The sequence below is a fragment of the Schistocerca piceifrons genome, chromosome 1 (assembly GCF_021461385.2).
Source record: "Schistocerca piceifrons isolate TAMUIC-IGC-003096 chromosome 1, iqSchPice1.1, whole genome shotgun sequence".
In the NCBI taxonomy this organism is placed as follows: domain Eukaryota; kingdom Metazoa; phylum Arthropoda; class Insecta; order Orthoptera; family Acrididae; genus Schistocerca; species Schistocerca piceifrons.
Window position 1 is genome coordinate 256,655,597 of NC_060138.1, and position 16,601 is coordinate 256,672,197.

At 37.5% G+C, this 16,601-nt stretch overlaps 1 protein-coding gene across 1 annotated transcript in view; it reads right to left on the bottom strand.

Annotated features, from left to right (window-relative positions):
- The window catches only part of LOC124709358 (small subunit processome component 20 homolog), a 186,548-nt gene that overhangs the window by 33,264 nt on the left and 136,683 nt on the right, over positions 1–16,601 (bottom strand). Inside the window, 1 exon segment of the mRNA XM_047240836.1 lies at positions 11,078–11,227. Within this exon segment, the coding sequence (XP_047096792.1) occupies positions 11,078–11,227 (150 nt within the window).

Consider the following 16,601-nt stretch of genomic DNA (forward strand, 5'->3'; position numbering starts at 1 on the left):
AATATTTTGTATGAAAATTAAAGACTGTGTACCTGTAGTACACACACTGTCTGTGACTGCGGCACAGTTCCCACTCTTCAGTCTGACAGCCAGTCAAAGGGTTTCTTAAACCCATGACTGCTCGCATACAAAATTATTTCAATGTACAGTGGTTACAGGCAGTTTACCATTACATTCACAACATCTCTCTTAACAGCACTTCGAAATAATCATAGCAAGTGAATAACTGAGGTTAACATCACTCCTATTTTCCTAATCTGAATCAGATTCGGCACTTGTGACACACACACACACACACACACACACACACACACACACACACACACACAAAGCACATAAGAATGCTAGTTGCCGTATGTTCTTTATTAACAGAACTGGAAGAAAGATGGCACTGATACTGTGTGTATCTGTTTTCCCTTTTAGGGTAATAGTGACATCTTAGACTTTCTCTTGTTTCACTTGCTCATTGTGTGGTAAGCAGGTTGTGGATATCCACAAAATCTTATATTTTCTCCTGCAAGTGGTGTGGTGTGCTAGGAATTGACTTAAGTTTTGTCATGTGTACTTTTGTAAACATGTAACAAATCTCCTCCTTGGCCTTAAGCCACTTGTATTCAACTTGTACAATATTTGAGCATATATTGCTCTGATGTTCATGAGGTTGAAAAACAGCATAAGTCACTATTACTTATTCTTAAAACAAATATTACGATTGCAGATGATCAACAACATCTATGCCTAATTTTGTGCCTGTAGAATGTAAGCACTCCAAGTTTATTCACTTCACCATTTTCAGCATCTATACTCATGTCACTGCGCGTGGTAATACTAGAAGTTAATTCTCTCTCTTTTTCCTGTTTGGAACATATGAGAAAAGGAGGCAGTTATTACTTGGTTTCCCTCCCAATGCAAAAATGTTGTGATCAACTGGCCTATCCTTTATTGTCAGAATTTCTTTTGGAATTTCTCTCCTAAACCTCCACAGACTACTTACTACTGTGGGTTGACGATTACCTAGTGTACGATTTGTTAACAACTGGTATCGATATAAAATAGATGTCCATCATCATGTTTCTGCCTGTATTGTCATTGGGTCGAATTCCTGGTAATACCTCATCTCCTGGATCATTAGGTACTTGAAATAGACCAGTGGGCTATTTCCATACTTAGGTGTAAACAATTCTACCTTCACAGAGCGCATATACTTTTATACTGAATTTTGTGGGCTTGTTTGGAACATACTGCCTGAATCTGAAACATCCAGGAATGCTTCCATCATCTCGTCTATTTTTGTCAATGCTCCTGCACATCCACAAGTTCATCAAATATATAATTTTCTTATTCTGCACTCTCATAGACTAGTAACTGTCAAATTCACAGTTCTTGGAGAAGACAGTCAAACCTCCATTTGCTTATCGACACAATAAAAAAAATCTGGTGCAGTCTTATCAGTGACCCATACACCATCGGATTGAGGTACTGTGACTTTTATATACCTGTGAGGTATAAAACACCAAGAAAAGCAGATAATTCTTCAAAATTTGTACATGGATAGTCTCAAGTACTTCAGGAATATGCTGCTGCCATTCTGTCTATTTCTTTTTTTTTGTGCATTTTACAATGCAATTAATTACACTCTGTGGGAAAAATAGTTGCAGCAATTTCAGAACTGTTTTCAAATTTTGGCTTCCCCTTTACACCTTGAAGCTGTGTCCACTATAGTCTGATGATCAATTTTTGCTGGAGGCACTTTAATACTTGAACTACTTTGTTTTTCCACCTTAATTATATATATATCACGATTTGCATAACTTCCAGAATTGCCATCTCAAGTACTTCAGGAATATGCTGCTGCCATTCTGTCTATTTCTTTTTTTTTGTGCATTTTACAATGCAATTAATTACACTCTGTGGGAAAAATAGTTGCAGCAATTTCAGAACTGTTTTCAAATTTTGGCTTCCCCTTTACACCTTGAAGCTGTGTCCACTATAGTCTGATGATCAATTTTTGCTGGAGGCACTTTAATACTTGAACTACTTTGTTTTTCCACCTTAATTATATATATATCACGATTTGCATAACTTCCAGAATTGCCATCGGACTGCTCTATTGCTGTATCGAACTCTCCACCCTCAGACTGGGTGTCAGTATTTGAAGACAAACCATTTATGTGCATATTCTCGTCTAGCGCTTCCTCCAGCCACATCAACAGCTGTTTGTCTGACATGATTCCTTTACTCAGTCTTGCCTCACTGGCCAGAGACAGTGAACATGAGTTGTGTTGTGTGTGTGTGTGTGGGGGGGGGGGGGGGGGGGGTTTCGGGCGGGTGGGTCGGTGGGTATGTGGTCTATTTTAGAAGAAGGCTTTTTGGGCAAAAGTTCACTTGTTAGGTCTATTTCTGTTGTGCCTGTCTGTGACACAGTATTTCCATTATACGGTGAGTGGCAACGTCACTTTATGTTCTTGGTGTTCACCACTGTTTCACTCAATACGTAAAAGCCAATAAGAATGCTTATAAATGACCTAATATACGCAGAATACATCCAGCAGGGCGAAAAAAATCACATGTTACTAGCACAAAGAAACAGACTAAAATAAAAGCATAGTGATGATGCAGCAATATGCAAGAAACTGTTACATAATAACTCACATAAAAGAGAAAAATCTGACAATGTGCACTCTTTCAAACAAAGCTGGCATTAGCAAACTTTACTTGTGTTTGACTGATGAAAGACTTAAGGACAGCAAGTACAGATATCAAAGAAAGCATTCATAGATCAACACTTCAATATCTTAAAGATATTGAAATATTTCAGTGAAATCATGAATGTTATATTTTTTCTCAAGTACAAGTGATGACAGGTTAATTTCCATTCACTTCCATGTGCAACTGTCTGCAATTGAGATTTCTTTAACTGGCTGAGGCCTAAGTCTTGATTTTTTGAATAGAAGTTACGAAATAAACCCTGTAAATGTAAAAAATTCCTGTTCATCAGTGTTACTATAATATTTCTTCTGCAAGAAACTTTCAAGGGAAGATGTCTTTTTGGGGAACTCTGTGGAAGTTTACCATTCTGTTACAAGATCACAAATGCAATAAAATTTCTTTAGGCAAGCCCCAAAACCAGATAATAAAGGTTTCTGAATATTTTTCGTTGATGTCAGAACACTAGTGATGTATTGGGAACAGGGGCATATATATAATTTCAATTCACTGACTCAGTGATTGCTGTACTTTCAACTCTTGTATTTCACGTAATTTAAAATCAGTGAGGTTTTTTGTTTGTGAATGTAATTCATGTGGAGAGAAGTTTCAAAGTCAGAATCTCTAATTGTTTTTATCATAGGTGAAGTTAAAAACGTATGCATGCAGACTGAAGCAACTAGTGAAAATTTGTACCAAGACTGGGATTCAAACCTGGCAGGCCAGGATTTGAATTTGAGTCTCTTACTCACTATGCAGGCGTGCTAACCACTATGCCAAGCTTGCACAGTGGCTTTGCACAACTGCACGGACTACCCTAGCACGTCTCCTTCCTCAGTCCAAATTCCTGTTCACACTTCAGCCCATTTGGTATTCCCCCTAATCTCGAATAGCATTGCAGAGGCTTTCCAACTGTACTGGAATAGCACCTCAACATCAACAAAATGAGGAACTCTGCCACAAACCCTGACATAGGTGCTTGAATCAAATGAAACTGTATACTTGTGTGATCGCTCTTGTTCGGGAAAGTTCTCTCTGTCAGCTGTTGTATTATCAAAGAGAATATGTATCAAATTGGATGTATCACGGACTTTGGAATGACAAATTTTTTTAACATATATACACTGTCATATAATTAATAAAGTAGTGGATATGTAGTATGTATGTAGACTGAATCAACAAATGAAAATTTGTACCTAGACTGGGATTCTAAACCAGGACTCCTGCTCACTAGGCAGATGCACTAACCAATGCACCACCTGGCAAAGTGCACAATGGGGGATGCTGCCTGAAGTCCAGGCAAATACAGTTCCGGTCACCACATTTGATTAAAGCACCTATGCCTGGGCTTCAGGCAGGATCCCCCATTTTGTTTGGTGCTGAGGTGCTATCCAATACATTTGGAGAGCCTCTGCAATGCTGTTTGAGTTTAGTGGGGATACCAAGGGGGCTGAGGTATGAACGGAAATTTGGATTGAGGAGTGACACATGCTAGTATAGTCAGTGAAGTTTTGCAAAGCCACTGTGCCAGGGTAGCTTAGTGGTTACCCCATCTGAATAGCGAGCAGGAGAACCAGTTTCAAATCTGGCCTTGGTATAAATTTACAGTCATTGCTCCAGTCTGCATATCTCCATCATAGATGCTTGAGACTTGGAAAGGTCTCTGGAACCACATAGTTTCATTTGAAGTTAAAAAATGTCTTTTTTAAATTTCGTTTTTGGTGTCATTGTTTATTTTGTGCTGGTCGTTTTATTTTAGAGACTTATCACTGTAATGTCATCTTTCCTATGTGGCTATGCATGGTTAATAATTTATTTTTTGTGTGATAACAGGGTGTATATGCAGACAAGGATAAAACAATCCCGCATTTTTCCTGGTTAAAAACACACTTTCTCCCAGGTGAAAACACACTTTTTTGTGTTAAGTGACAGAACTGTAAAACTTATCAATTCTTTGAAGGGTTATGGTTTTATAGAATAGCTTAGAATTTCCCGGCACTTTATAAAACGAAACTCAGGGGAAAAAAAACACTTTTGGGAAGATCTTTGATGTGCAACAACATGTACACTGCATATTTTCATATTAACGAAAGTATAAATTCGAAATCTACCAAACACCACATGTTACTTTCCGAAGCATTTAAATCAAGATTGTGATGCGCTTTTGTATGTCAATCGTACCTCATGTCATGCGATCTCACCAGCCAATGACAGCGGATATTCAGAGCAGAGATGTATTCAGCAAATAGCAACATCACTGTTAAGTAGCACGAACACACAAACAGGAAAAGTTCATGGTTTCAATTAATATATATAGTGTTGCTATAAGAAAAGCAAAGCTTTCACATATAATATTAGTCTCTAATGTTAATAAGCTGCAAGAGAAGCTAAGATTTCACATATAATGTTTATCTTTCTTGTGCGAGTTACACTTTACGATATATCACACAAATGTGCCTGTAAAATTTTTTTGGACAATTACATAAATGTCTGCTCTTCTGGGTTTGAAATTCTTCTAAATGACTCATCATCAAAGAGTTGATTTTTAAATGAGAGTTGAACGCTCTGAGATTTAAGAAATTCATCGTACATTCTCACACATAGTTCAATTTGTGTAAATGGAAATTTACTTTGAAAATAACGCTTTTCAAACCACCATTCGCAATATTTTGCCACGACCTGTTAGAAATAGGTTTGTTTCAGCAGTTGCCAGGGAGCGCCAGATAACAGGTGCCACCACGATTGCGCAGCTACGATGATGTAGGAAGCCCGGATTGTTTGTACGTGTAAAACATTACAAGTTCTTACATATTATCATAGGATACTCCAAGAGCATTGTAATTTTGTGAACAATACTAACGTGCACATTTAAGGTGCATACTTAAAGTGCACACTCGTATGTCCAGATGCCCAATGAAGTGGGCCTCGACCTGATATTAAGCTTTTCAGATTGGTTTTTGGGATGTAAATTTTCTTGGGGTACCAGTACTGTATTATCCCATGTTTCATTCTTTATAATGGCATAATGCCATATGTGCTAGAAGATGAAAACATGCACTTGAAATGCAGTGAACAGTTGAAACTAGCTAATAGTGTGGCATTAAACACTTTGTTTCAAATACATTGACCACCTCAGCGGAAAAGATTAATAAAAGCCAAATTTCTTTAGTAAACCGACAAAAATAACTTCATTGTTCTGTGCAAGGTGATTAATGCTTGACTTCACAGGAAATAAAATAAAAACTGAAACTAATAACATATTTTAGCCTTCTGTAATTAAGTGAATGTATTTTAATTCACTTGATAGCTCCCAGCCACAGAAATCTGTTTTGTTTTCATTTGACGTGAGAGCAGTAAACGAAGAGGACACAGCAAAATCACTAAATGTAAACATGGGTCACGTGGAGACTACCCACTTCCCCACTATAACTCACACTGCTCTGCGCATCAGTCCCGGATCTACGATATTTCCGAACCAGGGTAATATTAGATAGTGGTGGCCCCCCCCCTCCCCCTTGAGCGTTTGAGATAGTATGTCAAAAATTTTAAAAAATCCAATTTCCAAAAATATATTCATTTTGTAGCGCATATCTTTCTGAAGAGTCTGATACATAAAATATATGTGTTTGAGGAAATGTAAGACATGTTATTTGGTCTTAAGTATGCTACAGTGCAGTGTCACGCCTCTTTACATAGCATTCCTCTAACGCATGTCACTGTATTTCGCTCTGTGGAACTGAAATGTGTACATTTTGTAAAGGATGCCATCAAACTATATTCAGGACAGTGGAAATTAAAATTTCCTGCGGTGCCTCTCCTGCTCCCAGTCGGCCAGCCTGACATCCTGCCCCTCCTTTTTCTTTTTTCTTAATACCGAACGGGATTATTTTTAATCGGGAGAACAATAACTCTTCAGAAAATTTGCACTCTTTATTGCCTATTAGCTAATAACTTGCTGTTTTGTGTGATATAAAATTAGGTACAAGATACATAAAACTAGTAAAGACAATCAAGACAGTACACATTTCTTCAATCCTTAGCTCCTAGAATTTTTTTCTCTCTAATCTTGTTACAGCTTTACATGGAGTGCTTTCCTTTCTGCAAATGGGTCTATTATATCCTCTAAGTTTGTCAAACATTTTGCTACATGAAAAATTGAAATGTCGTTGTCTAATACTGAAAAAGCTGTTAGTACAAAACTTATTCGCTGGTTAACTTCACTAACCCAAGACATGTTTGGTTTCTCGATCTGATTATGTCTATTTTGTCACTGTCTGTTAGATAAAACAAAATAGGCCTTTCTAATATTGCAGAAATTGTAACACACACCAAATAAACGAGACTGTTTTGGCACAAGTGGTCATTTTTATAACACGACAGAATATAATTCACTAAGCACCGATATCAAATGCCTATTAGGCCTACTACAAGCAAAAAGCTTTATGTTAGGAAATAGTTTCACATTTCATTCATTTGCTCCACTTTCTCAAGCATGAGATCGAAAAGTAGTAGTACAAAATTTTATATAAGTTTGAAATTGTCATTTTCTTCCACAATTTTTTGTGATGTCCCCATTTCTTCTCCTTCCTCGTTCTAACAAACAATCTTGTCACCAGTAATTCTGTAACTATTCCTGCCATTGTAAAAACTTATTCGCCGGTTAACTTCACTAACCCTGCCAGAATCACCGGTTTGGTTACCCGCGATTCTTCTCCTGTCAGGCACTGTTTCATGTTGATGCAATGGGTTTTACACACTACTTCCAGAATGGAACTTAAGCAGGTGCTAGCCAGGGACTGTAAAACTGGCCCTTACTAGTGTAGCGATCTGGCCAAAAATTTTCTGTCAAAATTTCGTTTTCTTCAACACACTGAGAAGACAATGCGTAATCTTTCTTACCAGTTATTCCTGTTAGTCATTTAATTCCACTCTCGTAGTCTGAATCTATGGATTTCGCTAGTAATTATAACAACGCTGATCACTCACAAACCCAACCAACCACATAATCAGACAGTGATTGGCATTCATCCGTTCACTTTACTCCGCTCAGCTCATATAGCCCTGTCACCCTTTATCTGCAGGAGAGTTTATTTCTAGATGCGACGAGGATTCCCTTGACAGAGACATCCCGTACACTATGCATCATTCAAAAATCGACTATCAACTTATCATTAATTCATAAATGTTCAAAAATGTTCAGAAACCAACTGGGATGCGTTTCAAAATCATATGAATAAATGATCAACCAACGTGCACTGTCGGTTTGCATTACTATGAATGAAATGCACTCTGGAATGTTGTGAGACTTGTATCCACGATGTTTCTAAATTTGAATAACCTGTCTTCTTTGTTGATGGCTGAGTTGTCACTAAAATGAAGCATTCTCAAAATTAAAATAAAACCGTCTCTGGACACAGTTTTGCCAAAAAATGGCATGTTCAATGCCTTCTTGAACCAAGTCACTAATTTTCAACTTTCCCACACAAGCCATAAGCAGACAAATAGCAATGAGACCAGAGGGTTCCTCAGATACCATTTCTTTTCATCTTGACAATGAGACTGCACTGATTCTGGAGGGATTTTTGCCTTGGTGTATAAACAAAATCTATTGGTTTCATCTGCAATAGACTTCAAACTAAAAATAAAGGAAAAATGACAGAGTGCTGGGATTTTGACCCAATTCACATTTGTGTCCTACAGCTGAATCATCAAAAGCATGCACAAATGGACAAAAATCATTTTTCTTCCAGCCAAATATCTCACTAAAATGTGCTCCTTCGATAAACAATTCATTCTCTTCACAGAAACTTCAGATTCTGAAGAACTTTAATTTATTGTAGAGACAGACAGATGTGTTGTGCCAGCTGATATAATTGGCTCAGGACAGGTACTTTGAGATTCTCTCAAAGAGTCATCACTATCAAAAAGTTCATCCTTAGTCACTTCTAGGTAGAATGTCCATGATTTCTTCCTCTTTCCAACTGTGACAGCATCCCATATTCACAGTCAAGAACAAAATACAAACAACTACACAAATAAGATCGCCGCAGCAAATGCACACACAAGCTAAATGTTGGAAAGCTACTGAGCACACAAGATGGAAATACGGAAACTTCACCGCTCCACCTGGCCACTAAGTACCTTGTGCATTAATGAGTCTGGAGGCCACAGAGACCCAAGCAGCTTGCTCAGTGACACTTGAGGAACACCAATGAGACTTTCATTAGTCAGAAACTCATTGCCTTATAGGATGACGATGCTATGAAGGTAAATTATACTGCTGTAATATTTTTTGCAACATTCAAAGTTACTAAGGGTCTTTAATATTATGATGTTTCAAAATCAAAGAATAATCAATAAATCAATATTGCAGTCAGAGAAGGAGCACCTACTTAGCAGCCACTGAAGAGGAAGAACCGTGGAGAAATGACAGACACACAAATTAAAATGCAAAGTTACATTCTCACTCTGATTTAAGGGGAAAAAAAACCATAAGAAAGAGACAAAAAAGAAGAAACAGAAATTATACAATGTACAATTGTTGAAGGGGAATAAAAGTAGCTGTGAGATACAAGGTGCATGAAAGGATGTAAAAAAATTATAATGCATCACTAACTACAGATTCTTTTTTCCAGATGTCTTTCTCTCTCAATAAAAGCCCGGTAAAAATGCAGAATTCTATGTCATAACTGCTAATCGTAAGTGTTTCCTTAGCACAATGGCAGCATTTCCATTCCAGATGAATCTGAATAAGTTATATAATTACGGTGAACATGCAAGTTTACAAGCATACCGTATTTACTAGAATCTAAGCCGCACCTGAAAAATGAGACTTGAAATCAAGAAAAAAAATTTTCCCGAATCTAAGCCGCAACTGAAATTTGAGACTCGAAATTCAAGGGGAGAGAAAAGTTTTAGACCGCCCCTCCAAATCGAAACAAAGTTGGTCCATTGTAACATGAGACATAATTGAGGTCGAATGGAATAAGATACAGCTACAGTACTTTGGTTCAAGTCGTAAGCTTAGCAGTTAAGCTTTACCAAGTAGCCATTGCTATGTGTCAGGCACTCCGTCCATATTTATACGGGTACCCTTCCCTTTTCATGTGCTTCGTCTGGTTTGAATCGATTGCTTATTTTGCTTTGATCTGATGAGTGCCGTTCTCTTTGTTATATGTGTTTATGTCTCTCTAAGCGGAAAATGCATTATTGTACTGTCATGCATTGTTTGTCGCATTCTGATAATGAGTGTTTACGACTTGTCACCGCTCGCGGTATGGCTTATTTTTGTGTGCGCTACTGCGGCTTACAATTTTAAAAAAATTGTCTCATAAGCAAAACAACGGCAAGAGACTGCTACTTGTTGTTACTTACACTGCTGCTTTCATTGATAATGATCAACAAGAACCAAATAATAGACTGTGTATGATAGAAAATGTTCTGAATGAGAGTTTAGTGAAAATTTTTCTCTGTTTGAAAATCTTTGCAGACGCTTCTTTAGTACATAACATTCTGCACAGAAATTAGAGTCATCTTAGATTTAAAAATCTAGTCAGTTGCCGTGCTTCATTTCTGACTGTATCACTATTCAGCATAAGAATAATACGAATATAAACATGACATGATATGTATATTTTTCCCTGTTTGCTGTTGTCTCACTCTAGTTTCATAGTTTATTAGGCAGACAGGATTTAAATCAGATACCAGCAAACATGAAAGAATACATGGCATAATGTTTACATTCTTCTACCTTTTCTTTTAATTTATTTACTGACGCATAGGTTTTGGCACCAGTATTTATCTTTGTGCCTGCAAAGCATGCCTGTGTAGCGCTACATATATTCGACGGCAGAAGTTAGTTGTGGCGGCACCTACCAACATTTTTCAGAACTTATGCTTACTTTGCACTCGATTCTAAGCCACAGGCAGTTTTTTGGATTACAAAAACCAGAAAAAAGTGCGGCTCAGATTCGAGTAAATACAGTAAATAAATTAATGGACAATCATTCAATTCTTGCACACAATGTCAAACAAAGACAATAAATGATATATTATCCATAAATGGTAAGTATTTAGAATGAAATAGTAGTATTGGTCTCAAAAGATCATCCACACAAGCTTCCTATTTTAGAATAAGCACATGTGACTTTTTAATGAGTTTAGTCAAGAGAAGGCTTTACCATTATGATTCACAGCACATAGCTGCTCTTTTCAGAAACCCTCATTAACTGGCTGAACTATTCCAACCCATGGAATAAAATATGATGATACATAGACAGTGAAAATGAATTTTTCATTGAGTACTATTAGGCACACTTTCAAGAGCTTACACAGTATCTTAAAACAAAGAAAAATAGCATTTTGATCTTACCTGTGGAAATGATGTTACAATCATTTCTAACATTTCCAGAGCAGACTCACGCCCAGACTGGACTGGATATCTCAGTTGTGCAAAACAGAATGACAAGTGGTGATCAAGCTTCTTTCCCAATGGATAATGCATAATGTATTGATGAAAAACCTAAGACAAAATTAGTATACTAAACAAGGGCCACATGAAAGGAGAACCATATTAATAAAGAATTTTTTTAACAGTTCTTAGTAAAACATGTGTTTCAGGTAAAGTGTAGCACATAGTTAGTTTTGATATCAACGAAATTTTGTTTTTGTCTAATTGATGTGTCCTGAAAAATAAGTCCGACTGATTTGCAGAATAGTTTTGTTAATGTGGCTTGTTATGTATGTTTCACTTGAATGGGTAAATTGGAGCAGCACACGATCATAACATTGTGTGTACTGCATGGTTATATCTCCTAAATAATGCATTGAAATCTGGTGAAAGTTTATAATGAATACAAAATAAGTCTTACTTTTCTGAAAGAGAGGTCCACGACAATCCAACAATAGATTAACTCAGAACTAGTATCAGAGGAACGTTTTTTTCAAAATGTTGAGAAAGTTCACAATATGGATTAAATTTAATGAAATGGGTATAGTTAAAGGCATATCAGAAGAAAGAGTACACTGCATTTTATATGATGAATTAACAGTAAGAGGGATTCATGCACATTTGCTGAATGGCATTCATAAGCAAAAATGAGTATAACATTTTTTTTAGCAATGTTTCGAACAGATTCAAATGAATTCATTTCATTAGAACAATGAACAAAAGAATCTACCTACAAAGATGTTTTGGTAGTGGGCACAACTTGTAGATTTTATGAACAGATTGTTGAAACATTCATATTATTAATTGGACTTGGCAGTTTAAGTCACATGAAAATGTTAAGGTAGCCACTGCAGTTCAGTTTTCAAAAACAAATTTCAGAGAAGTATATATACTCAACTGGAAAAAAACAATTTAACTTGCAAGCAGTCATAATTGTGTAAACATGAATTGCATTCCAACTAGCGTAGTCCAGTAACAACAGCAACAATAATAATAACAACAATAACATTGCATAGGAATTCACAGACTGTTTTATGATTTTTGATTACAATGTCAACTGATCAATAATTTTCACATCAAAAGTTCTGACATTTCCAAATGGTCAATATTGCAAGTGTTCATAGATTATTATAAATTATTTATGTTTAGGAATATTTCAGGACGGAAACACGGAATGAAATAAGGACGACCAACTACCCCCCCCCCCCGAAGCCAGGTAACAGGTGATGCACAATCAGAAAATCACACTAGCTTGTACCTTTTCTTCATTGTAAACACACCCACACACACAACTTCTGCAGATCAGAAGCAAAAACATAAAAGTGTGATAGCTGTTGTGGCTATCTGACCTGTAAAAGTAGCGATCTGGCAACTAGCATTCAGCAGGTGAGTGGTTGCCATCTACATCTACACAAATACTCCGCAAGCCACCTTATGGTGTGTGGCAAAGGGTGCCCTGTACCACTGCTAGTCATTTCCTTTCTTGTTCCACTCACAAACAGAGCAAGGAAAAAAACAACCACATATCAGCCATACTTTTTTTGTATCTTATCTTTGCAGTCCATACATGCAGTGTATGTTGGTGGCAGTAGAATCATGTGCCAGTCAGCTTCAAATGTCAGTTCTCTAAATTTTCTCAATAGTGTTTCTCAAAAAGAACATCGCCTTCTCTCCAGGGATTCCCGATTTGAGTTCCCAAAGCACCTCCATAACAATTATGTGTTGTTCAAACCTGTTGGTAACATATCAAACAGCCTGCCTCTGAATTGCTTCGATATCTTCCTTCAATCGACCTGGTACAGATCCCAAACACTCAAGCAGTACTCAAGAACAGATCGCACCTGTGTCATACATGTGGTCCCTTTTACAGGTGAATCACTTTTTCCTAAAATTCTCCCAATAGACAATAGTTGACCATTCGCCTTCCCTACCACAGTTCTCACATGCTCATTCCATTTCATATCACTTTGCAACATTACACCAAGATATTTAAATGACTCATCCACATTGACTTACATTCTCCCAAATTTGGAGCTAGCTGCCATTCATCGCACCAACTAGAAATTTTGTCTAAGTCATCTTGTATCTTTCTACAGTCACTCAACTTTGACACCTTACCGTACACCACAGCATCATCGGCAAACAACCACAGATTGCTGCCCAACCTGTCTGCCAAATCATTTATATATATACAGATCAAAATCAGTCCTATCACATTTCCATGGAAAACTCCTGACGATTCTCTTGTCTCTCATGAACACTTGCTGTCAAGGACAACATACTGGGTTCTATTAATTAAAAAGTCTTTGAGCCACTCACATATCTGTGAGCTTGTTCCATATGCCCGTACCTTCATTAACAACCTGCAATGGGTCACCATGTCAAATGCTTTCAGGGAATCTAGAAATATGGAATCTGCCTGTTGCCCTTCATCCATAGTTTCCAGTATATGATGTGAGAAAAGGGCAGCCCGAGTTTCACACGAGCTATGCTTTCTAATACCATGCTGATTCATGGACATCAGCTTATCAGTCTCAAAAAAGTTTAATATATATGCAAACTTATAATATATTCAAGGATTCTTTACTCACTCATTGTCTTCTGTTCACTACTTTAAAAAATTTTTTTTTTCATAATGTCTTCACTGATGTCTGAGAATGCCAAGAGCATTAAATTTCACCCACCGTATTTCGGTTTTAACATGATGGTGTTTTCTGACCAACTGTTGTTAAGGCAGAACAAACACATTGGAGTCAAGCAAGTAATGAAATATTTACGAACAACAACAAATTTAATTATAAACTATGGCGTTGTCTCTAACCAGATGACAGGAAAATGCTTTTAGCAAGTCCTTATAATGGCTGAAAACGCAGCCTCACTACTGTGAAGCAATAAGTCACTGACACTATATTCTGAAAGACACAGTCCTATGGTGCACTTGGATACTCAACAAATTGTATTGACTTTAAAGTGGCAATTCATCTTTGTTCTAGGCACTATAATTATTAAGTTCTTGATCTAACCTTCCAATTTAACAATTTCATGGGTGCACTTTATGTAGGAACTCAGTGAAGATAATTTTTTTATTATCCTATTAGAATTGTAATCGACTAATTGTAATTGTAATCGACTAATTATTTTTTGATACTTTTATTTTTGCGATTTAGGACTAAAACATCTGATACACATCACAATAACGTGTGTACGTGTGTGTGTGTGTGTGTGTGTGTGTGTGTGTGTGTGTGTGTGTGTGTGCGTGATCCCACAACAAACAGAAACTGATAGTTGTAGCAGTTTTCATATACCTGGTGCTGTGTACTAGCACAACATGTCAGGTATAGACAGAGGTGGTAAGACATATTCCCAAAATTATTGGGATATCCTTAATTTGGCGGTAAGTATGCTTTACAAGGATCACAACTGACAGATCAATTTTGTGGTAAGTACACTTCCCAAGCTCCTTCCAGAAACTACTCTGATGGTAAGCATACTTCCCAACAACCATTAAAATACTGTTGTTTGGTAGGATATATAATTCCCATAGTCCTGAAGGCTATTATACACTGAAGAGCCAAAGAAACTGGTACAACTGCCTAATATTGTGTAGGGCCCCTGAGAGCATGCAGTAGTGCTGCAACACGACGTGGCATGGACTCGACTAATGTCTGAAGTAGAGCTGGAGGGAACTGACACACTGAATCCTACAGGGCTGTCCATACATCCGTAAGAGTACGAGGGGGTGGAGATCTCTTCTGAACAGCACGCTGCAAGGCATCCCATATATGCTCAATAATGTTCATGTCTGGGGAGTTTGGCGCTCAGCAGAAGTGTTTAAACTCAGAAGAATGTTCCTGGAGCCACACAGTAGCAATTCTCAATGTGCGGGGTGTCGCATTGTTGTGCTGGAATTGCCCAAGTCCATCTGAATGCACAATGGACATAAATGGATATAGGTGATCAAACAAGATGCTTATATACATGTCATCTGTCAGAGTCATATCTAGCCATATCAGTGGTCTCCTATCTCTCCACCAGCACATGCCCAACGCCATTAAAGAGCCTCCACCAGCTTGAACAGTCCCTTCCGACATTCTGGGTCCATGGATTCATGAGGTTATCTCCATGCCCGTGTGCGTCCATCTGCTCGATACAATCTGAAACAAGACTCGTTAGAGCAGGCAACATGTTTCCAGTCAACAACAGTTCAATGTTGGTGTTGATGGGCCCAGGTGAAGCGTAAAGCTTTGTGTTGTGCAATGATCAAGGGTATATGAGTGGGCCGAAAGCCCATATCAAAGATGTTTCGTTGAATGGTTGGCACGCTGACACTTGTTGATGGTCTAGCATTGAAATCTGCAGCACTTCTCTCACACTGAACAATTCTCTTCAGTCATTGATGGTCCTGTTCTTGCAGGATCTTTTTCTGGTCGCAGCGATGTTGGAGATTTGATATTTTACTAGAGCCCTCATATTCACAGTACACTCATGAAATGAGTTGTACAAAAAATCCCCACTCCATCGGTACCTCGGAGATGCTGAGTCCCATTGCTTAAGTATTGATTATAACACCATGTTCAGATTCACTTAAATCTTGATAATCTGCCATTTTAGCAACAGTAACCGATCTAATAACTGCGCCAGACACTTGTTGCCTTATATAGGCATTGCCAACCCCAGCGCCAATTCTGCCTTTTTACGTATCTCTGTATATATACCAGTTGCTTTGGTGCTTCAGTGTGTTTCACAACAAACAGGAACTACAGCTGGTGCAGCAGACTGCCACTTGATGCCAGGAGTGTACAGAAGTGGTAAAACATATTCCCTCAAATGCTGTAAAGAAATACATTTAGTAGGAAGTATACCACCACGGCCCACAAAAGGATTAAAGCCGTATTTAATGGGAAAGACAGAATACACTGGTTTCTGCGGCATGCTTAGTTTATGTTGTTGACATTACACAGTTAATTTGTAAGAGGTATCATCTTTATTGTGGAATGAGTTCATTTTACAGGAGATTTAACATATTTTCCATTTAAATATGATTGAGCACTGTCCATTCATAGATGAGTGTTTATTAGAGTAGAACTAACTTGGTTCAATAACACAGGTCTCAGAATAAAAATTCTCTACAGAATAAGTAATATTTTCAGCCTGCTTTCAAATATAGCTCTGGCCCTGCCAAATATTTTATCTCATTACAGAAGAAATGACAGCGAGTCATGAACAGCCAAGTGCACAGACTATTACCATAACTGCAATGTGTTTATGGCCTGTAATAAGCTCACAGAAAGTAATTTAAGTGATTTGCTCCCAATTGGTACTTAATGCTCAATCCTAATTCACACAGTTGCCATTACAAATGGCACTGACATAGAGCTTAAGAAAATAAGCCTGTATTTAGGAAGATAAAGATTTAGGTCCACAATTTACCAATTTATAGTTTCCT